The 23,058-nt window shown below is 37.3% G+C and overlaps 3 protein-coding genes across 3 annotated transcripts; 2 read left to right on the forward strand and 1 right to left on the reverse strand.

Moving 5' to 3' along the window:
• The first annotated feature begins 2,121 nt into the window (after nt 1–2,121).
• On the forward strand, nt 2,122–9,997 carry LOC146163713 (palmitoleoyl-protein carboxylesterase notum2-like). Its single transcript, XM_083382514.1, has 9 exons — nt 2,122–2,374; nt 4,108–4,253; nt 4,629–4,689; nt 5,230–5,294; nt 5,650–5,888; nt 6,700–6,883; nt 7,786–7,936; nt 8,348–8,395; nt 8,937–9,997. The coding sequence occupies exons 1-9, from the start codon at nt 2,145–2,147 to the stop codon at nt 9,355–9,357; spliced, it is 1,545 nt and encodes a 514-aa protein (XP_083238640.1). The 5' UTR covers nt 2,122–2,144; the 3' UTR covers nt 9,358–9,997.
• A 1,553-nt stretch (nt 9,998–11,550) lies between these two features.
• LOC146163714 (synaptogyrin-2-like) lies at nt 11,551–14,773 on the reverse strand. Its single transcript, XM_083381254.1, has 6 exons — nt 14,563–14,773; nt 13,848–13,922; nt 13,547–13,694; nt 13,308–13,456; nt 12,908–13,060; nt 11,551–12,625 (listed from the first exon to the last, which is right to left on the reverse strand). The coding sequence occupies exons 1-6, from the start codon at nt 14,662–14,664 to the stop codon at nt 12,554–12,556; spliced, it is 699 nt and encodes a 232-aa protein (XP_083237380.1). The 5' UTR covers nt 14,665–14,773; the 3' UTR covers nt 11,551–12,553.
• A 2,710-nt stretch (nt 14,774–17,483) lies between these two features.
• On the forward strand, nt 17,484–22,855 carry LOC146163715 (hepatic sodium/bile acid cotransporter-like). Its single transcript, XM_083381253.1, has 6 exons — nt 17,484–17,710; nt 18,228–18,456; nt 19,202–19,418; nt 20,464–20,594; nt 20,911–21,025; nt 22,224–22,855. The coding sequence occupies exons 1-6, from the start codon at nt 17,494–17,496 to the stop codon at nt 22,632–22,634; spliced, it is 1,320 nt and encodes a 439-aa protein (XP_083237379.1). The 5' UTR covers nt 17,484–17,493; the 3' UTR covers nt 22,635–22,855.
• The last annotated feature ends 203 nt before the right edge of the window (nt 22,856–23,058 follow it).

The following is a 23,058-nucleotide window of genomic DNA, read 5'->3' on the forward strand; positions in this document are numbered from 1 at the left end:
AAGAGTTGGACGTCAAACGGGGGTAACCGGGTCCTCGAACAAAGCCCCCTGTAATCGCAAAAGCGTCCCCTCTAATCCCCTTAATTCCAACCGACCACTAAACCCATAAAACAAGCGGAAAGCTTATTTCGCTTCTCGTCGGAAAAGTTACTCGCCCGGATTTTTGGCACGGGCGCGGACGCGCGGCCATGCGTGGAAATTTGTCGAAAGATCAGAGGGCCTGCGCCGGCCACGCTAAAAAATGACGTAACAATCACTTTCATCTCGGGCCGATTGATGAAGCCGCGCGACCATCACGCTTTGGTCATTGATGTTTGCTTGTGCGCTACTGCAGATTGCCACATATTCGAAAGGAATGTAAAGGCTTTAACTGAAATATGCCGCTGCTCTAATACTGTGAAGCTAGTTCGACATGTGACATTAGCGCTAATTTTAGGACTGCTAATACGATTTCATATACTATTGTACGAAATTCGGATATTGAAACACGCAAAACGATGGAATGCTTTGTTTCGTGTTTTAAACGAACTTAAGGAAAAAAAATCCTAATACTTGCTTGGAAATCAGCCGCGATGAATGACATACTGGCAAAAGAAGGAAACCTAAACTTCAGTCGGTGGAAAGTGCCCCGTCAATATAATTATCGAAGATCACTGAAAATTCATTTTCTCTATATCATAAGTTCGACCCCCTTAAAGTCAAACTGTACCCCTCGATTTTTCCTGTATGTTTGATCGCTCGCACCCGTCTTGAGTTACTGCTAAGTACGTAGGTAAACGTTAGGCACGTGTGCTTAGTTCATCAAAGGGACTGTCTCGTGTGATGATAGACAGGAAAGCCGCGTTTTCCACCAATTGAGGATTTAAAGAGGCATGTGTCCGACGCAGGGAACCTCACTTTTTAACCGATGTCCACGATGAAAACAGTAGGTTATATCAAAACAGTTACAATTTGTTGTGAGAGTGTATCATGTATAAATTCGGGTTACGACAAGGGAGCTATAGCTATTTTTTTAATGCGGTTATATTCCCCAGAAAGGGCAGTAAAACAAAAGATAACATCAGACATGAAATAATAAAACACAAACAAATTTAAAACAGTTGTGTAATCGTACCAGAATCAGAATTTACGGGAAGTAAAATAATTATGTTTCAGCTTCTAAATACAGTCTACTGTAGGAGAACTGTTTCTGTTGTTTCATTTGAAACACTGGGAGGCCTTGTTTCTTTTCCGAACCAAAACAATTATGCACAAGGTAATTCTTCCAGGAGATTATAGGTTACGCGATTTCGCGCTGCCCTTATCACAACCTTTGTTCGAATAGCTAAAACCGCTTCGAACTATTTCTTTTCTGTGGGTACCCAACGCAAAGGCGGATAATTATGATCTGGGTGATGGTGTTTAACAAAGAAAATTTCAGGAAGAATAACGATTTGCGAGGAAAGCAGGTATTAGAGGTTAATTAGTTGCAGCGCGCCTGTGCTTTCTCTGTGGTCATTCTGAATGAGGTTGCTTACGTTCGAAAACGCGCGATTAACACCTATCTACGTCAGGTTTTCGTAACGACAGTGTAAAACACAAAGAAGAGGTATTGAAAAGAAGCAAAGGTAACAAATACTCACATTTAGAAGAATCATTTTTTTCCTACTTTAAACTGAGCCTACATAAATAGCTTTGTGTTTTCAATCTAGATCAGAGTTGTTAAAAACAGCAATAAAGAAAGCGTCATATACCAACATGAAACAGTTAAGAGGCAGGCAGAAGTGTTCTACATAAGCCACTTTCTAGAAAGATTATTTCGTTTTATTTTATTTTTTGCTTGCTTTAAACTTGGTCGACAATCAAGAGGTGTTTGCTCCACAAAAACTTTGTAAAATTTAAACCCATTGGAATAAGAAGGGTTTAAGAAGAGAAGGGTTTCAGGGAAGGGATAAGAAAGGTTTAATTTAAGTAAATTCCTTTTAGAAAATATATATGGCAGTTTGTAATACAAACAGATATATGAAAAAAACAGTAATAAAAAATAGGACATGTGTTCTTTAAAATTGACCGAGTAAAAAGCCTGTGGTTGTTCGAAGGTTTGTTGATATTGTTTATTTGATATTTAAAGTTTTTCTCCTGAAATCTGTCACCAAAAATCCCAAATGAAGACAATTACCCTTATATCGTGTGTTCTGCTCAACGCTATCCTGGGCAACGAGGGTTTCCCTACGCCCGAAAAACCGCGTCGACATGTGGTCCGGGTCCCGCTGAGGTCGGGGCCGGACCTTTATCTTCGTGAAGAGGACCTTTCCTCCAACTGCTTTCGTGAGATGGGTCTGAGGAGGTTTGCGGGTCCCGGTGCGGCGAAATGCAACGACGGGTCGGCCGGCGGGTGAGTTGGCGCTTTGCCGCAGTTTTAAAACCGTTGTTTTTTTAAAACCAGTAACGCAAAAATGTCTGGATGTCGAAGTAGTAGGGAACTGCGGTTTTATGGTTTAACCGCAGATTCGGGCAGTTTTATTTTAACCCGCAAACTTTTAGGTGTTGATTTCAAGTTTTGTGCAATAATATCAGACAAATTCAATTATTACAAGCCAAGCTGCGGAGTCGGTTAAAAAAAAAACTCGAGTCGACACAGAGCGAAACAAATAATGTAAAATCGGACTCAAATTTACCGATTTCGTCGAGTTCCCATCAGTCCGACTCCAGCGTAATAAATCGACTCCGTCGAGTTGCGTCCGACCCCCACCCCGCAGCCCCGATCACAAGTATAGCGATGTTTAATCTTTAGTATTTTATTCCGATACAGATACCCATAGTTTGGGTATACGCGATACGATTTCAAATGTCAATACTCTTATCATAAAGCAACAAAAAGTGCAAAAGCCGAGATTTCCTTTGCGCAAGACAGCCAATTTACCTTTTAAAGTACAAAACTCTTGGAACGCTAAATATGGCTGTAATTCCCAAATTGATTTTGTTGTGGATGTTTATAGGGCAAGTTCGGATATTGTTGAACATCCCTAATGACAAGAATGACGCATTGAAAACGATTTGTGAGCACATCTATGGCGTCAGACTTCAAGATAACATGTCCATAATTAAAATTTTCAACTACGGACACCTCATTGAACGACAAATAACAATATATTTGTGAATTTAAGGTCACGTGTAGTTAGCTAGCAGTAAAATAAAAGAGCGATACAGAAGATGTCGATGGGAAGCGTCATTTTAGTTGCCCCCCAGGCTACGATAATATTTTCGCTAACCCGAGATTGTTGTTAATGTGGACTTTAATTTTCGATATTTAATGGATCTAAAAAGAACCACAAAGGTCAAAATGTCCATTAAAAACACAATGTTCGCCGTTAGACCAAAAATGGCACCATACCTTCAGCTTTGAAACTGCAAACACAAGGTACAAAAACAAAACTTCGATCAACTTTAATTATTACCAAATTCTGTAATCCTAAAATATATTCAAAACTATATGCAACGTCTAAAAAAGTATAATTTAACAATATCCAAATATCCAATAAAATCTTTGACATAAAAAGATTAATTCTAATCTGTTTATTTGAAAACCTTTCTTCAAATAAGGGAGACCCGAGGTTGAGTTTTGTCATATTGGTTTGATTGGCATGTGGTAAAAATGCAGCAATAAACGACAACACGTTGGTCGTTGGCGTAACAAGTAGGTGGGCAAGAAGACGGAAAAATAACAGTAGGCTATTATATGAACTTGAATTTAAAAACTTATATATTAGTTATTGCAGAATGTTTTCTTTTACTATATCAAAAAAACATACTATATCAATTATCAGTGGTCGGCAAACAGTGAACCGCGGCCGTTATGTGGGCCTTCTAGCCAATTTTAGTGTACGTTGAGCTAATTTTTGATAGTTAACTTTGTTCAAGTATATAGTTGTGGGCCGCGTGGTAGCCGAACAATCATTGTACTGTGTGTAAAAAACTAGTCTGGCTAAAAGTTTTTTTTTACGTATTGGGCCTTCAATAGCTCTGAAAACAATATTTTGGGCTAATTTTTTTGGGGCAAAAAAATATTGCCGATCACTGTATTACTTTAAACAATATCTTCCATGACTGTTAACAACTTTTGTGTAGGTATTACTTGCGGCGTCGAACAACCAGCAACAGGTGGGTGATATTCCTGCAGGGAGGTTGGTATTGCTCGGATGAAAGAAGCTGTAACGCTCGCAAGAGCAGCCCTTCGCTCATGAGCTCCGATCAGTGGAGCCCGTGTATGCGTGGTAAGTTACCGTTTCCTCCCAAATAACAAAACACAAAAAATAGTTCTGTATCGCGGGGATAGGCAGGGGCGCGAAAGAAACAGAAAATGTCTGGGAGGGACGGGTCAAAAATGGGTGCTGAAATAAATATAATATAATGTCATTTTAAAAGGAAACTATAAAAGTTCTTAAAAGGCTAATAAATAATAAGTATAGTCGAAGATGCCTTACAGGTTTAATTGATTCAGTAAAATAGTTTAAAATCAAAAAGATAAAAACAAAAAGGCTTATTTTTGCAATATTTTTGCTTGGCGTGGGCCGTAGTTTGCCCTGGTCAGAGTTGACTATTTAAAAATACCCTTCCGACAACTATAATTTTCTAAAACTTTATTACAGGCAACGGAATCATTTCACCATCGGAAGATGTCAATCCTTATTTGTATGACGTTAACGCTGTGTAAGTTAAAAGTAATGTTTAATCTATTCGTGACAATCTAATCTAAAACAAATGCGTGATTTATTCATTTGCGTGGTTATCGCAAATGCACGAATAGGGACGTTAGAGTCCTGTTTTAGGAGTATTTTGTAAATTGATTTCGTTAATTTGATTCGAATGACTTTTAGCGGTTCCCAACTTTCGGGCAGCGGGCAGCAGCGGTCCGTGGATCAATTGGTACCGGTACACACAAGAAACATTTAATCATTTCAATTTGATAATACTATCTGAGTTTCTCTTTTACTGGAACTCATTTTATCTTCATGGTACATATCGAACATTTGGGCGATAAAATTTTAACGCTATGTTAGAAAAAAAAAGAAGATATACATGTCGTAACTATATTATCACGTTTTTTGATGAAAACTATTTAAAATTTATATATTTAACGCTGTTACCTTGGAGGCCGCAGTAAAGTTTAACTTTGCAACTTTTCACTGTTTGGCGATTAAAATATTGTTTTTGCCAATAATTTTGTTAACAAAAGTCATTTCTTTTCAGTTATGTCCCTTATTGTTCAAGCGATCTTTGGAGTGGAACGAATGCTGCGCATATCATTGGAAACGGTAATTTACCTAAATCTGTGGTGCCTTTATCTTAGCTTTAATTGTTGCACTCCGAGATTTTGTGCCTAGCCTTTATTTTAATGAAAGCCCTCGGCAAAATAGAAATTACCAGATAACCATTGAAACAGACATACGTAAACTGTTTAGCTCGTCAGAACGATTACTAACTAATACTGACGAGCATATATCATATAGTAATTCTGAAGACATCTGGTTAACGTGATAACCATAGGCTATAGGTATCAAAGGTTTTGAGTGTGTTTCTGCTAGGAGTCATCTGCTTTCAAGCCATTAACTAACCAAAACCAATTTAAGTAATGAGCAACGATATTCTTACACGTTTTACTTCGTTAAGAAACGTACAGCTTTATGGGAGCCCTGATACTAGAACAAGTAGTAAGACGATTGCTCTTACACCACGAGATGATGAAGGCAACATCCATCCTCCTGACTGGAAGCAGCGCTGGAGGAACCGGAGTCCTACTCAACATCGATCGAATCCAGCGGTTGCTTAGCAACGCCGGTAGCAGGGCGCAGTTACGAGGAGTGGCGGACTCGGGATGGTATCTCCTAAGACCAAATATGGCCGACGATGTAAGTTAGGGCAGTATAAAAGCTTTTGGGGTAATGATGTAGATTATGTTCGCTACAAAATCGCTTTGCTATCAGATTTAGTAAGTTACAATAATTTTTTACATGTTTACATCATTTTTTTTTCGACAAAGACTTAATGATGAAAAAATGAGTTAAACAAAATAAACTTTTGCGCCGAAGAGAAAAAATCATAATAGATGGATGAGATATAATATGTTATAGACATAAATTCTAAAATCATAATTGGGACCGACATTTTTCTGACATTTTAAACATGTCCGCCATTTTGTTATTTGTGGAAGTTAAACGGGGGGAAGAAATCTGCGCAAATTAGTACAAGCTCACAACACGTCAATTGTTCTCTCGGAGAATAACACACACTAACTCCTTGTTTGAAGGCAACCACCCTATTTCACGGCGCTCTGCACAAATTACTGGCGTATAAATCTTCTTACAAAGCAACTTGTTTCATCCAATTTGGCGTAAAACCTTGATGCGCATTTACGCAGCGGAGTTTTGTCTTTGAAGTGGCTCCAAATCGCAGACTTGTTGCGTTTTTTGCTCGTACGGAGCCCTTACATAACGAATTTTCTCAAAACTATGGCGTGGAAAACGGACTTTGATCATATGCCTTGCGGTAAATTCCAGGGAATGTGATTAAAGCTGGAAAAATGAGAATAAACCGCATGTCTAACGACAGCATTTTACCAAAATGTGAAAACTCCTTGTTAGTTAAAAAATATGCTCAAATCAGCAAAACAAGGAAACTTGTGCAAATTCAAAGAAAACTGAACCAAAAAAATAAATTTAGGTCAACTGCAACGGAACAAAATGCCCAGTGGTGTCGCTGTTGGGCCGAGGTCTTGCAGCTTGGCAACCAAACCTTCCCGCTAGGTGTCGTGACACGTTCACACAAAGACGCGCCAAATCGAGTGCTGGCGATTCTCAAGTCTGGAAGTGTTTCTTCGGGCCGGTCGTCTACGAATACATAGACGGTAAACCAATTATTAACTGTTTTTAATATAAGTGTATTTTGTTTTAATAAAGAGTGTTTTTAGGTAAAAGTCTCAAATTGTTGTAAATTGTTCGTGTCCACTTACAATGATAAATTAGACACGTTGGAAATGTTCATTTTGACATCTAGTGGGTTGGTGACAACCCAAACTTTTTAAACATAACCTCATATTGGCATTGACATGGCTTCAAACTAAACACCGCACCACTAGTTTGCGTCCACGTGAACGCATGAATGTTTTATGAGTTTCCCAAACGGACAAGTCGACATGCATTATAGAATAGCAGCCAAACGTGAGCCCGAGCCTGGTCCAAATGAAGTCTTCCAAATTCTGCATCCTAAGGAAGTGTTCGTATAAAGATTTAAGCACGTCAATTAATGTTTACCCATTTGGAATAAAATAATTGTTGAACAGTTACACAAAAATATTCGATTGTTTGCCTTGTTTACATTTTAACTTTTCCGATAGCTTACTGATTGCTATTCAATACAAATATCATTTTGTCATTTTTTTTTACAAAACGCCACAACAAAAGGCCAAAGTGAGACGTATAGAATTAAAAATGCGATGAGTGCTAACCTGTTATTACGGTGAAAGCATGGGTAATTATATTTTGTTCGCGCAACTCTTGCAAAAGCGAGGGATTATGGTTAACTTATTGCCAAGTGAGGCCTATTATGTTAACTGATGATGAATAATCGGATTTTATTCCGTGTTTCAGACGTATCATGAACACCAAATACACGGATATTCCGTTATAAATTTTCCAATTTCTTAAAACTTTTGAACGAACGTTACTCTACTCATGATTACTTTTTCTCCCTGAGAAAAATAACATTGTCATAAAAACGGTAATTTTTATCATGAATTTTATTATTTAGCACCTCTCTTTGTGACGCAATGGATGTTCGATTACTATCAGATTCAAAGTGACAACATTCAGCTGTTCAACTTCGGGGCAACCTCGCTTAATCACCTCAGCTATATCAGAAATCTCTCTACTGAGTTTAAGTCTTCTCTACGCGGCGTAAGGTGAGAAAATTTATCGTGTTTGTTTATTCATATTTGATTGAAACCGTCCATCAACCAGCCTTTTTAAAATGCAGTAATCTTATTATAACTATATGAAAGCTTAGTATATATTTCCACAACAGAATCTTGCCCTCCAACAGAACGCATAATTCCGACGATAAAAGTTCTAATTTTTTTAAATAGCTTGAGAAGCGCACCGCTTCAAACAACAATCAGTATGCAAAGTCTAAAACTTTTGGCCATTCATTTATATGGCGGAATGCATATTCATATTAAAAGTTTTAGACCTTGCTGACTTATTGTTGTTCGAACCGGTGCGCTTCTCAAACTAACTATATATAAGGTTTTTCGTTTTTTTAATTTTAAATTAAGAAAAACAAGCATTTATAAATATTTTTATCTTTGTTACAGTGCTGTATTCGCCCCTGCTTGCATTGCACATACCATATTGGAGCACAGGTAATGTCTTTACTTATTAAATAACAAAAAAATGTGTAAATGGCTACCTTTGTAAAATGTTTCAGTTGTATAAATCTAACTAGGACTCTAGTGTGAGTGTTTTTATTGAGTTGCAAATTATAATGGCGTTTTGTGAACAATAGCACTGAACGACAGATCGTAATGAACTATACATGTATCTTGTTATTTAAGAAAGTGGATTTTTTACAGTTTATTTAACTTTGTCGTCATTATTGAACTGAAAAAACGGCATTTCCGTTACAAATATCAAATTAAAAATACGTTGAAGCCTATCGAACTTGGATTTAAATAATTGTTAAATTTTAATAAAAAGCGGCCGTCCTTTAACCGGCGTTGGACATTACGGGTAATACTTGTATAAGTCCAAGTATTAGTCCAATCATCAGCGTTTACACCCAGCTGGTGACAAAAATGCATCTTTCTCCCATAACATCCCACATTTACCATTATGCAAAAAAACAAAGCGTACACTAAAGCAAGCAATTGAACTCGCGCGTCAATCGCATTGTAACCAATTCAGTGATCTGACGACCACTGAAGTGAACGGTGTCAAGCTCCCGGAAGCAATCCGCTGCTGGGAGGAGAGCCTGGATGTGGAGAGGAGGAGGCGCAGGAGGAGAGCGGCAAAGCCGGACGCGGTCGCTGATGACCTCCTGGTGGAGACCTCCGCTTCCTACTGGAAACAGGAAGAAGGGTACTACCCGGACTACGACAGCCAGTATTACCTGAGCGACGAGCCGGCGCCGCAGTGTACCTTCACAGCCGTAGACTCGTGCTGTACGCCCCAGTGCAATCCCACCTGCCCGTCCATCTACTGGGAGGGAACCGCTCTGAGTGAAGACGATCTGTTGGACAAGCTCGGAGTGCGCATGGATACCATGGTAAGGCCGAGCGGCTTCGAAAGCAGAAGCGAGTTTCTGCGCGCTTTCTGCGACGGTTAATAGGGTTGAAGCGGTCTAGCTCAGGCCTTGTGAAGCTAAGATTTTTTGAATACCTATCCGATTTAAGTCGTTGCTCGGCGCATCTTGCTTTTCAACCGCAAGGCCAACATTAAGTATGTCGTACACAAAATCTAACAAAGTATGTATAATCGTTTAATACTTATAATAAATGAATAAAAAAGTTTACGTTCGTCTTTCACTTCAAGTGTAATCAACTGACGGTGCTCTTATTTGTTTCTACCTCAGCGGCCATTGTTTTGTTGTTGTTTTCTTTTTTACCTCTGTTTTAACAGATCTATTTTTTGTTGTACCTCGCACAAGTTTTCGCACAAACCATGAAAAGCAAAACGTTTTTTTAAATGTTATATCACCCACTTCATTGGCACCAGATCTAAAATGATATTCTTGTCAATCATTACAAAAACCAAGTTTACCAATAATCATTACCTTTTTGAGGACCATTAACTTGATGCTTTGCGAATTTCTGTAGCTCAAGAACGAGTGTTCTCGTTTATTGGATCGACAAACTAATTTTGTTCTTATTTTAGGCAAGTAATTATTACGCTAGAACGCGTTTGCCTTCTATTACCGCAAAGGGGCGGTACCTTAACTTGTTATCGATTTTACAAGCCGAGTCACTTTGAAGGAACAAGCAGTATGACCAAAAGGTCATTTACAAGGACGACCGCCCCTCTTAAGGCTAACGGCGACATTGTTCGATGTTTGTGTTGCTTGCAATTTTTCGCAATGTAAATAAACATTTTCCCCGTCTGTATTGTTCAACGTAAAGATCACCAAGTTTCCTGTCCAGGCTTTCAAGGTTTTTTGTTGGACCTGTTAACATGCCTCGCCCTAATTCAGTTTTTTCAGGGCTAGTTATTATAAACTTTGCCTTAAAGTTTAGATACAAATAATTTTTTTTGTAGACTCTTTAATATAATTGATCATAACCACAACACCACAAACGCATTACTTGTTAGGTGTTTAAGGGGTTACTGGATAGATTGTTGAGTTAATCAACAGATAAGGGGTGAAAGACCCTTTTAAAAATATGCATGAGTGTTTTTGAAATCTTACTCAAAGGACAAACTTAAGCTTTTTTAAAGGAAAATAACTCCGAATTTTAGAAAATATCAATATGTTGTGTTATCTGTGGCAAAGAGTTATTTTTGTAAAATTAGTCGATGGATGTCAAGTAAAAGATAATAAGTTTGCATGACGTGTTTTTTTAATAGAGAAAGTTATTGATTTTCTTTATTTATGTTTCGAAAATACTCTGCTTTTCCAAATTAAAAGTTGATGATTTTATATATCCTTCTACGAAAGGAAACTTCGTCAGCTTTAAATATTGATAAGTAGGCCACCCATTGCCTTTTATGTAGAGTTTGGAAAGGTAACTTCCGTTTGATTAGATTGTAGCAGTAACATCTGGGTGAGCAGATTTATTGTGATTATGTCTTGGTTAACTGGTGTTTTTTTATCGACATAACGTCAAGCAGGCAACGAGCACATAGAAAGTGCGCTGCTTTCTGCGCAAGCTTTTACCGAATCTGGGTTAATTAGATGATATCGATTAAGGACTCCATGGACGTCAAGCGCTATTGGAATTTCTTTATTGGCTGTTTCGACTCGGGAGAGGCTACTGAAGTTTGACGAAAGGCAGTGGCTTCGTGGTTGCCTGATAAAGGTACTATTGATTTTCCGGCCACTGAACAGAACGGGCTGTCACAGTGGTAAATTAAAAATTGCAATCAAGACCTATCCTGCAAGCAGCCTGGTATTTTAGCCCACATTCAGCTAATCCTTTTTATAGCTTTTATGGGAGGTAGCCTAATTTCTTTGTTCGATTTTACGGAAATTAACAACTCGAAACAGCTTGTTTTAAAGTTGTTTGAAAAAGGGCAAGTAACGTTTAATAATGAACAAGACCCTTAACTAAAAACACAGCCTTTATATCTTCTTTGTCAAATCTCTTCTAGCCTTGCATAGTCTACTATTTCTAAATAGAATGGATTAACAAGTCTTTAAATAATGAATCGAATCGGAAATTAGGCCCCGGCTATTGTTTATTCTGCCGCTGATAGGCTTCATATGGTCCCTAAATGTGTGTAATAAAACATTTCAGTCTAGTGTCGTTTCCGTTTTCTTTTGGACTTCTGTAAGAATTACACCAAAATAAAAGTAACCATAAAGTCCACGTTATGTATATATTTATTTACTAACGACGCACAACGTTCGGTTGACAGAACTGCAAGGAAAACAAAACGTGCATTTTATCAGAGTCCCTCACATAAAAACAGTGTTTAAGAGCTTCGAAAGTACCAAATAACGGGTACGCACATTTGACACGGGCGTCGAAATTACCTTAAAATATACACTTAGCACTGGGACCACCTGACAAACGTGCAAGGTGGCAACACACAATGACAACTTATTGCAAATCGAATTGTGAAACTTCGCAACAGAATAACTTTAAAACCGTTTTTTAACATATGAAAGAGGGTGCGAGACGTTTGGGACAGTCGAATCAATTTCGGAGCACTACAAAGCTTTTAAACGTTTTGTACGACATGGACAGCAAGATATTAAGCAGCGTCGGTGCCAGGCAAGCCGTCGCCATTCGTGCAAATACAAGCATTTCATTTTCGGTATTGTGAGTTGGAACAACGTCTACTACCATCAAAGCGATGGGGAAAATCTTCCAAGCAATAATATCAGAATGCAAATATCGAAAAAAGAGATCACAACACGAATGAGATATCTGTATAGCGCAGCAGATGTGACGTAGGAAAATAAAGAAATTTATATATTAACACGCTAACTGGGCGGGTTAAATGATGATAATAAATTCAACAAGTACACATAACTACGTCCAATTGATCAACCAGTAAATAACACACTTACTTAACGACCTTGCATAAAGTATTAGCCATTTTAAACCCTTTATTCGTTAAAAAGTGGTAATTAAAAACCAGAATTGTTTTCAATAAAGCACATTATATACATGTATTGTATAATTTTAAATTGCTACCCATTGCAATATTTGCATGTAACGCGATTCTGGCCAATCTGAACGTTGGTTGGTGTGGGACTATTTCATTTGATGAAATTGTACATGAAAGCAAATATTAAAAGTAACTTAGTCAATGTTAAATAGACTGGATAAGGGTTCGCCTTCCAATTAAGGTGAATTTAATCAGTACGTTGGTGGTTGGTAATCCTGGGGTGGTGCATTGGGTTGCACGTCCTGCTTCTGAGAAAATGGACCCTTTGAAATATAAATAATTAATTATTGCCAATCAGGAATTAGGGAAGGCCAGTTTCTAAAAATATATCATAAAGAAGCATTAGCAGTCATACAAATACCATAGTAATATATTTATTATTTTAAAAGATACTAAATTTGTGCTTTTATATAGAAAGCATTAAATTTTAGTTTTATATAGAAACATATTACTTATTTTATTGGTTGGTGATTTATAATATCTTTTTAGCAGGAATTACATAACTTTGTACTCTTAACTAAAACCTCAAATTGTGATGAACATACCTGTTGGTAGGCAGATGGTGATGACATTTCGGCAGCCCCAGGAAAGGAAGTGTATGGGGCACTACTTTCTGTCGCGGGGTCCAAGTAGGTTGGTGCAAAAGCAGACAGAGTTCCCTGTCGGTAAGACTGGACAGCAAGGTATGTCATTCCACCCTAAAGAAAAACATATACTTTTTAGTGTGAACTAATTTTAATATAAAATAAAACCAAACAATTGCAAATTAACCAACAATTAAAATAGTAGCAGCTATAATTAGCTATAAAGCTTAAAAGTGGTGAATACCAACAAGCAACACAAAATGACACACCTAAAATTTAAATTACACAGATTAGGGCATGATTTGGAAAAACAAAATCATCTTGCAAATTGATTAAGGAAATAGTAATTTACAGTACTTACCCATGTGCCAATTGAGAAAAAGCTAAAAGCAATAGCCGCCCTTGCGTTATCCGCTCCATACCCTTCACTGGCAGCAGATTGGGGTACGCGCCTGGCCCAGGTGTTGGTCAAGAAACAAAATCCAACAAAAAACAAGAATGTCCAAAGTCCTGTTAAAAGAAATAAATTAGCCTTAGAAAAACAAAAATGGCAAAGAATTTTAGTTTGGAGATTTGAGAAAGAATGAGCAATGTATTTACCTGAAAATGCAATGTCGGCCATTACAATTTTTTTCCTTTTTTCTGCACTGCTAATGCTTGGAAAGATTAGGTCCAATACAAAGAAAACGGTGACAATTATAAATCCCATAATGCCGATTGCCACTCCATAATGGCATGCATTATCATTCTGAATCAAAATAAATGTGAGATTTAATTAATTCTAAAAAATGCAATGGCTTTACTTCTAGTAGAAAAATTTGAATAATATAAAATGGTTAAATTAATACAATACCTTATTTTTTGTAAAGTTAAAAAAATGAATTTCAGACAAAGAACTTACCTGTCCAAATATGCAATCATTGGCTTTGTCATATGATTCTGATACAATGCATCCAAATACGATTATTGCAAACACCTGAAAAAGCATAATTTTTGTTTAGGTTAATATTGATTTATGTGGACCAACTAATCAACAACTTCTAATTTTACAAAATAACAGTTTTGCTCATTTTCATAAAATTTACAAAAAATACACCAGTATACTAGTCAAATAAATTTAATAAAAAAGGACTTTATATCAATTACGCATCAGCCTGTTTGTGATGCATAGCAAAATTAAACCACAGTTTGTTCACTCTTTACATAATATGAAGAAGTAGTCACTCAGAAAAAATGAACTCAGTTGCCACAGTTGTGCCTACACTGTTTTTGAAGTAGTTTTAATAAATGGAAAATTATAATTTGCACTAAAGGTAGCACTACAATGTATGTTTTGGTCAATTTAAACACACTGTACATTTTTTCAAACAATTATTAAATCAACGCACAATGTTTGGGTTAGGGTGTTGGTTAGCGTTTTGGTGTCGATGAGTCAAGTATTATTTAATTTATCTTATAATAATACTTGACCCACCTAAATGCTAATCCTAACCAAAATGATGCTAGCAAATGTGGTCGGATTTTAGACCAGCACCGAAAGTTGTGTAGGATCAATCTGTCAATAAACCAACCCTATACAGCCTTATATTCACAAAAGTGGTAATCATTTAACTTACCCAACTCAAGCTTCTTAGTATTGTGCGAGGTCTTTTTATAAATTCAACGGGGTGAAATGGCTCTCCTGATTTTCCTGCACCATAGGCACCGCCTTGCTCCATTTTTGTTACAGGTCAAGAATAATTCAAGCCCAACAGATCAATGGACTTTAAAAGTTGTTTCACTATAGTAACAAACGTTATGTCGATTGTCCTAACGTTGGTTTATTTGTATCCTGCGACATTACACAAAATAGTATTGGGCTATTATATTAATTTCATCTGAAATTTATTTTTTGTAAATTCTTCCAAACAAGACTTGGAGGCTTTGCGGGACATGCCACAAACTTTAAGCATTCACAAAACGAAAATTCCAAATCAACTACTTAACACAATACCAAGAAAGCATATCGCGAGCTGTACTGTGCTTATTTTACTAAACAACACAACCACGACAACAATGTTCTCGTGACACAGTATTCATATTTTTTCTCTTTTCCGTTGCAATTGACCAACCTACTTACGTTATAGTTTAAACGTAAAACAGAGGTAGTGCTGAATGCAAAGTGCACGTGATTGTTACGCATGAACTGCGCCCATTTAGCTACAAGTTTTAGCACAGTAATACAACACTAAGTTAACAAATGTAAGCTTCCACCTACATAATTAAAACAGCTGCTCATCTATTTAACGAAGTTGACCTACCTTTTCAAGATGTTCGGGTTTACGTAAAATAAAGTACGTGTTTACCTCCGCTTTCTGCGCTTCCCTGCCACTTCGCTTCAATATTTAACCCTCAGTTACATTTAAATCGTGACTATGGCGTCACTAGTCACATGACTCCATTCGGGCGTGGAGAAGTTTTTAAACTGAATTTTTGAACAGTTAAAAACTTAAAATCTCATTTAAAATAAAATAGAGAATTATCCAAAATTGATTGGAAAGCTGTCGCCCTGAGGATGAAATATTTCAAGGTTAGATAGAAACTCAATTTCAGCATAATACTGATTTATGTCTTTTCCGTACTTGGCAAAGCTGTCGTTGACGTCTGTTCGTTAAAAATATTTGTTTTGATTAAAATCGGACCATGTTTATTTAACAGATATTTCCTAATCACCAGAAAAAAATCTGAAGTGCTTGCATATACGTGGCAATCATATATAAGTATCTAATAGTGTTTTAACCTTAAATGTCTTTAACTGCGCTTCAGTTGCCATGCATAATGCCCATACACTACTATAGAAATGCCATTTTATCGTAGAATTCATTGTTCATTTTATAGGGGGGTATGTACCGTGACAAGTTTCTCAGAGCAGTGGATTTTAGGTAAACCGCGCTTTACGAAGTCTAATGAAACATAGGTATTGCTATTATAATTAGACTATAACATTTTAATTTAATCAACTTTTTGAGTAAGACCTAAACGTTTTGCCTTTATGTGTTTTGGATAACTATTTAGAACTATAAGATCATACAAAGCAATTTACCAAAAAATCCAATACCAGCATGTTAATTTATTTATTTTTTAAATACTAACGTACAGAAGACACATTATACAAGGAATGTTTTAGGCACACAAATAGATTTGTTAGATTCTATGAATTGCCTGCAAGACAAAAAGACACGCTCCAACAGCACAAACCAAATCCGCTTTGTCAATAGCACTTAAATACGGTGGTTCTCAACTAGGAGTGAACTTTAGAAGACCGCCTACTCGTTGTATTTCGAGTGTAACGATTTAAAAGCGAAGCGAATGGGCAATTAACAAATCGCACATAATTAAAGAGACTTTCTGTTGTACTACTGTTGTAAGCAGTTCATACATGACGTATGACCTATAGGATGCATGTAGACTATTATTTTCATTGGAGTTGTGTATATAGCAAACGTATTAGGCTACGTAATGCTTTTTCAACCCGATGTGCGGACGATTGTGATTTCCTGTTAAGCGCTAGAAACGGTTATATAGAAAACAAGCGAAGCGCAAGGCAGCAGACAGCAGCAACACAACCGGAATGTGACTCATATCTGCTTAGTAATGTCAAGCGAGGAGCATGGGCTGTCACCAAACGGCTAGGCACCAAACAGTTTGGTCCATAGTTATGTGTGTTGAAACTTCCTTGATTTTGAAAGTTGATAAAATAAGGTAAAAAGTTGTGAAACTTAGATAACCGCTCGGCGCTTAGTTACACGTTTCGGGTTTATAACTTCCTGTTGGTTTTTGTTAGGATTTGTAAACAAATACCGAAATGCAAGTAACAGTCAACGCCAGGTTAAGATTACCTGCCGTTTTTACGAAAAAGGTACTATACGTCGTGGATTTACTACGTGCTTCTCAGTATATAAAGCATAATATTTAACAGCTTTAATTCACAATCAGCGGCGCCCACCGGCGTCTAAGAGGTTAATCAGAGATCACCAGAAAATGCGACAGCCTTAAGCCTACAATTGGTGGAAGTAACACCCACGCCAAACTAGGGTGGTTTGACACAAAGCGAATTTGTGAATAGTTTTGTCGCTTTGTTTATAAATGTACCGGGTTTCATTCAATATTATTACTCAGTGAAAAGAAAGGGAAAACTAAACATGCAACGAAAAACAAGTAGGCTAATGTGTAGCTTTCTTACAGCTACAATAGCTTCTTTATGCGTTGCATCGGTTATTTGCTTTTACATATACATAGTTATATATATATACAATACATATTGTAGCGAATTGAATTTGGGCGTGGCAGTTCTGCCATATATGCGGCAAGAGTGTTGCATTAAAAAACAAATGCTATCACACTCTTCCCCGATAAAAACAATAACATTTGAGATGGCAAAAATGTGCGTAATATAAAATGATAAAGTTATACATATAAAGTCTTAGAAAGCTTAATTAATAAAGCTTACATGATGCACTGTTACAAACATGCTTTTAACAGGCTAGTAGAATATAAACATCACTGAAATGGACAACATTGAGGCAAACAATAGTCATATACCACGCATGGCTAGTGGAAATCCCATTAGCGAAACCAACAATCAAAGCCACGGCGTTACAATCAAGTTCACACCAGATGGAATACCTATTACTGACTTCTCCAATAACCCTGCTAAAGTGATTATGGACAATGCCATCCATTGGCTTTCCATCCTTATTCTCATTGAAGTGATGCTTGGTTTGGGTAAGACTTGTTTTCAATCGGCATGCAGGTCATGCACTACAATCAGCATGCACTACAAGATGTACTGTAAACTTTATAGTGCACTTACCACGATTTCCGTAACAACCCAAACTATTTTATTATGTTTACAGCTACACATTCATTGCTGTTGAGTTTAAGTCAAAACTAAGCAGTCATTAAGCACGTCCAATTCGCCAATTTTATTTGTTACCTGTTGCGTTTATATTCAACAGTTTTAAATGCTTCCAAACCATTTTTGCTTACAGCTAAACACAAAAAAATTAAATATAGTGGCACCCCCCCTCGCATTTTCACTAAGCGCTTTACAGTGGCGCCGCACCGATATATTAGCACGTTATCTCTAGGTACCTTTGAGCATTTTTTTTATGTGCACGTTTGAGCATTTTGGAGTAAAAATTACGTTGGGGGAAAATTACGTATGCAGCTGGAATTTACACTTTAGTAGAGATATATGAGTTTGAACAGTAGCAATTACAGAATCGTCTATATTTTCAAGGTTGTACGGTCGACGTGAGCGTTCTGAAGAAGCACATCAAGCGACCCGTCGGCGTCGCCATAGCAACGGTGACACAGTTCGTCCTGATGCCTCTCCTCGTGTTTGGGATCGCCACTGCCACTCACATTCACACGGTGGCGGCGGTCACTATTCTTGTGACGGCAAGTGTACCCGGCGGTAGCCTGTCCAACATCCTAGCCTACCTCATTGAAGGCGACTTGGCGTTAAGGTACAGTTGGAGTCGAATTTCTGCTGAATACCTCGCGTTTTGCATTTAGGAAAACGCTATGCGCACAGAAGGCTTGCGTGGTTCCCTGTCTTCCGGTATTTACTTATAGTAGATTGCCCTGTCTTCGTCTATACTCTATAAAGTGTTGTAAATGTAGTGACGTTTTTGGCTTGCATTATGTACTTAACAGAGAGTTTAACATAAACCATTTGTATTTTTTGTTCGCTTCCTATAAAACAGGGTTATTACCATAGAAGAGCTGAACAATTAATTGAAACGAGACTAAAAAGTATGATATAAATGGAATTTTAAAGTTTATTTAGATACCACCACATCAGTTATCTGATTTTTGCTCAACTTTTACAAATTTGTATGTAAGATTAGAGTGTAATAAATCCAAATATAACTTCCTACGTTGTGTGGAGTTGATGTGTGTTGTTCCAGTTTTTTTGACATTCCAGTGAATTACCTACGGAAAAATCTTATAGGTCTGTCGCAATCTATTTATTAGTTTTCAGGGGTGCCGCTAGCCATAAAAGATTGAGAACATTGAGTTAATTATTGACTGGTTTTCCTCTTGATCAGTGTCACGCAAAAAGCAATAAAAACAAGATATGAGTTTAGTTTAATGGTTGTGGTCGCATTACCCTAGCTATCGACTGTGGTGACACTATCCCTACATCCTACTGAATGGTTTACAGTCACGGAATCCTCTAACAGCACCATCTCATCTTACCCATTTCAGTATGCTGATGACGGCTTGCTCCTCTATGCTCGCGTTTGCTTTTATCCCGTTCAACCTGTTCGTGTACGGCTCACACTGGCTTCCAGCAAACACCGACTATCAGCACCTCATCCCCTTCCCTTCGGTAATCCTGTCGCTGGTGCTTATGATGGTACCGGTCGCGGTCGGGGTGATAATCAACTGGAGGTGGCCAACCGCTTCAAAGTACATCGTGACGGTAATTTGCAAAGATTTTTCTAAAATCGAATCCAATTTTTTAGGGATTCTGTAACAATTGTTGAGATTTGGATGGTCTCGCCGATATATTTATTATGACTCTTCCTGTTTACATTAACAGTCAGGTTGATCGCATTTGTATTGCCGCTATGGTGTGTTTTCCGGTCTTTTATTTGTAGTTTTTTGCAAGTCACTCGTTAATTAAACAAGTTTGCCCAACCATACACATAAACCGGTATATATCAATGTAACACTTTAATAAGTAAATGAGCTGTGTGGGCATTCCTTGAATAGATCTTAAGCTTCTTATGTTGAGCTTCTCTTTTAATCACTTTGAAGAACAAAACTTAATTTCCTATGCCCGTTTTTTATTACGTTTGATCAAAGTAAGTGTTAAGATAATAAGAGACATCCTAACAATTAGAACCTTGATTAAGATTCAAAGCACAGTTGTGATTTACAACTGTTAAACTATAAACAAAATGTTTGGCTAAATGGACGTGAAGTGTTTTTTTACGCTAAAGATTTGCTTCAGTGTTATAATTTTAAATTAAAATTTAGTGTGGAAGTATTGCTATATATTGTCGGTATAAGAATGTTTTTAAGACAGCAAAAAACGTCATATCCTGTCCACGGTGCGGTTAATATTTTTGTAAATCCGTTAGCCTTACAGCTAGAATAACACTTGCTCTTCCCCGCGAAATCTGTTGTGTGTTTGGGTTGCGTGCTGTTGTGTGATTAAAGGTAAGGCTATTTATCAACGTCCGGTTAGTGATATGATAGTATTGTTTGATCCGTGATGATATCAGTTTATGTTTTGTCCTTCAAAACACAAATTACCTAATGATTTTGTACAAACACTCACAAAATCGGAGAAAAATAGGTTGCAGAAAAATGCTGATAAATCTGTAAAAGTTAAATTTGGATTTATATTTTACATGGCGTTTAAACCTTATTACATTATCGACAAACTGTTTGTATTTATAGTTGTCAGTTACTGTATGCTTTTAGTTTATTTATATTTATATACGCGAGTGTCTTTTCAGGTTTGTAAGGTCATGTTGGGACTAACCATCACCAGTCTTGCCGTATTGTCGGGTCTCCTATACAAGGATACCTTGCTGCGCTATATGCCAAAAGAAATGTGGGCGTTCTGTGTGTTTATGCCTTTGGTCGGGTAAGCGCCTACAGTCGTACATCGATAGAATACATTTCATCACATATTATTTAAAATCTAAATTTACCACTTTTTTGTCGTAAAAGAGATTTAAAAGATATTTTTTTTTTAGAACAGTATTAGATCGTTTACAGTTTAACTAATTTTTTTAGGAATAATCAACATCAGCTTGAGAAGTGTTTTGTCCAATGCAAAGTATTATTCACATGGAATGACATGTACAATACCAAAGTTGGCGACGAGATCTTTAATAAAACATAAAATACCTGAAATAAAAAATGTAACAAATACTCCAACTTTTAAACTTGTTTTACAGAAATTTCCTGGGCTATTTCATTTCGCTTTGTGCCAGGATGGAGCCAGCACATCGTCGTACGGTAATGATGGAAACTGGATGTCAAAACGGCCAACTGGGCTGTGCTATTCTCAAGGTAAAGCACTGCTATGCCTGCATACAGGATTGAATTGCAACATGGTTTGTCACCCTGTGAAAGGTTTAGTCGTGACCTGTGTATACGACAGCAATCGATGACCTTATAAAGCACGACAATAAAGTGTCGTCACCTATATACTTGTCATTGTTCTTGGCTAATAGATTTCACCTTAGTCAAGATCAGAGTGGTAAAACCCCACGTCCGCGGGCCATATCAATAAACGAATATTAAGCACATATTGAAGTATTTTTTATTATGTGGCCTGCAAACTATACAAAAAAATTATATATTAGACGAAAGAGTTGGCGTTGACCAGGTTAAACAGAATATTACCCAGTTGAATTCTAACTGGCAAAGGATTACTAGCGCTATTTCGGCGATGCAAATAAATTACAACTGCAAATAGAATGCGATAATTTGCGAATTCTATCTAAATTTTGCCTGGTTAAACAAAATAAAACAACTCGTTATGCTTTTTGCTCTTTATTACTATTGCATGTTACGTTGTAACATGTCCGTTTAAATTTGCTAGCCTGGTGGATAGATCATGATTATGAAAATGAACGTGACAATTCATTTGTAACCAAAAAGGGATGTTACGGATAACGTAATATCTTCGTCATTATGGCTAAATAAAGCGAACATATATTTCCAAATGGCACACCATTTTTATTGTTTACGTGGCGCTGCACCTGCACGTTCGGTAAACAGAAATTTTAAAATGTTATCTGCTTTATCGCATTCCGCGGTGACCGGAGAACATGTATAGTCTATAATCTATATTGTAAAAAGTTGCTTATGGTGCTTTGATTGTTTGCCACTGATTGCGTCTAAAATGGTTTAACTATAAATGATTCCCGACCATAAGTGCGAAACCCCTATACTGAACGCGATATTTGCGAAATCTATGGTTTAGGTTTGTTATACGATATTCGTGTATGTCTCCTAATGTCTAATCAAATTAAGTAATTGATACGACCCGTGTGGTTATGTAATTGATGTGACCCGTTTAACTAAGAAAGACAACACATATTTATTTAAAATTGAACTCAGCGTAAATAAAATCAACCACAGATTGACCCTTTGCTGGAAGGGTTTAGGCCACTATAACGTGCGTTCCACAGGCTACAGCATTTTTGTAAATGGAAATTACGAAGTCAAATATTAATTGATATATATATTTTTCTCTTTATAGGTGGCTTTTCCGAACGAGCTTATTGGAAGCTTCTTTATTTTCCCGCTTCTGTATTCCGTTTTTCAACTCACCGAGGGCCTTATTCTGGTCGCCATCTTTAAATTCCTCAAAAAGCGGCGGGAAGAATCAAAAGAAAGCGCAGCCAGAGAAAGTTACACCGTCAAGGACGCCACTTTGAAAGTAATTCGCACGGTGTCGCACGTGATCGACAGCGTGAAGGCGAGGCGCAAATCCGTAGCGGCAAAGGACGAAAAAGACCCTGTCGTGTCGGATTTCAGCGAAACGAGTTCGGATTCGCAACTGAGCAGCTTCGCCAACAATGTGAGCAGCGATGTATTGACACCGATTGACGCGGGAGCGTTAAATCGAGCGTACGCGACTGATCCCAAACCGACGAATTGTAAACAGTAGATCAAGCTATACCGCGCGGAAGCTTTGAACACAAACATTAGATTATTCTTTGGCGGAAGCTTGTTAGATAAAAAACATCCGAAGCTGACTGAAACTTCCAGTACACAATCAACCATGCGAGACAGTAAGTTGGAAGAACCCGGATTTTGGTTCCGGGAGGGCTGTTTGTGTATTTACCTTTTATACGTGGGCAACTGTTACACATCACACATCACCGAGGTTGAGCCAACGATGTAGCAAGCTTTGTAGTAATCAGATTGGTTTGTTTTTAGTTTTATTCATGTTTGATTTTTGTTTTTGTTTTTTTTTGCTCAAAATAATAACCGACATTTTGCACATACACAATAACGTCAGTTCCTCACTGAGCGAAAATTATGGCACATATAACTCAGGGTTAAATCGAGTTTATGTTTACTATATTTGT

Source organism: Ascidiella aspersa, chromosome 2, assembly GCF_963924565.1.
Source record: "Ascidiella aspersa chromosome 2, kaAscAspe10.2, whole genome shotgun sequence".
NCBI lineage: Eukaryota > Metazoa > Chordata > Ascidiacea > Phlebobranchia > Ascidiidae > Ascidiella > Ascidiella aspersa.

Bases quoted from the DNA above. Each gene is read 5' to 3' on its own strand.
- LOC146163713 (XM_083382514.1), top strand. From the start codon at position 2,145: ATGAAGACAATTACCCTTATATCGTGTGTTCTGCTCAACGCTATCCTG. The intron at 6,884-7,785 runs GTAAACCAATTA...TTTATTATTTAG, and splicing joins CGTCTACGAATACATAGACG to CACCTCTCTTTGTGACGCAA. The intron at 7,937-8,347 runs GTGAGAAAATTT...TCTTTGTTACAG, and splicing joins TCTTCTCTACGCGGCGTAAG to TGCTGTATTCGCCCCTGCTT.
- LOC146163714 (XM_083381254.1), bottom strand. From the start codon at position 14,664: ATGGAGCAAGGCGGTGCCTATGGTGCAGGAAAATCAGGAGAGCCATTT. The intron at 13,923-14,562 runs GTAAGTTAAATG...ATGCTTTTTCAG, and splicing joins TACTAAGAAGCTTGAGTTGG to GTGTTTGCAATAATCGTATT. The intron at 13,457-13,546 runs GTAAATACATTG...TTCTTTTAACAG, and splicing joins GGCCGACATTGCATTTTCAG to GACTTTGGACATTCTTGTTT.
- LOC146163715 (XM_083381253.1), top strand. From the start codon at position 17,494: ATGGACAACATTGAGGCAAACAATAGTCATATACCACGCATGGCTAGT. The intron at 17,711-18,227 runs GTAAGACTTGTT...TATATTTTCAAG, and splicing joins TGAAGTGATGCTTGGTTTGG to GTTGTACGGTCGACGTGAGC. The intron at 20,595-20,910 runs GTAAGCGCCTAC...CTTGTTTTACAG, and splicing joins GTGTTTATGCCTTTGGTCGG to AAATTTCCTGGGCTATTTCA.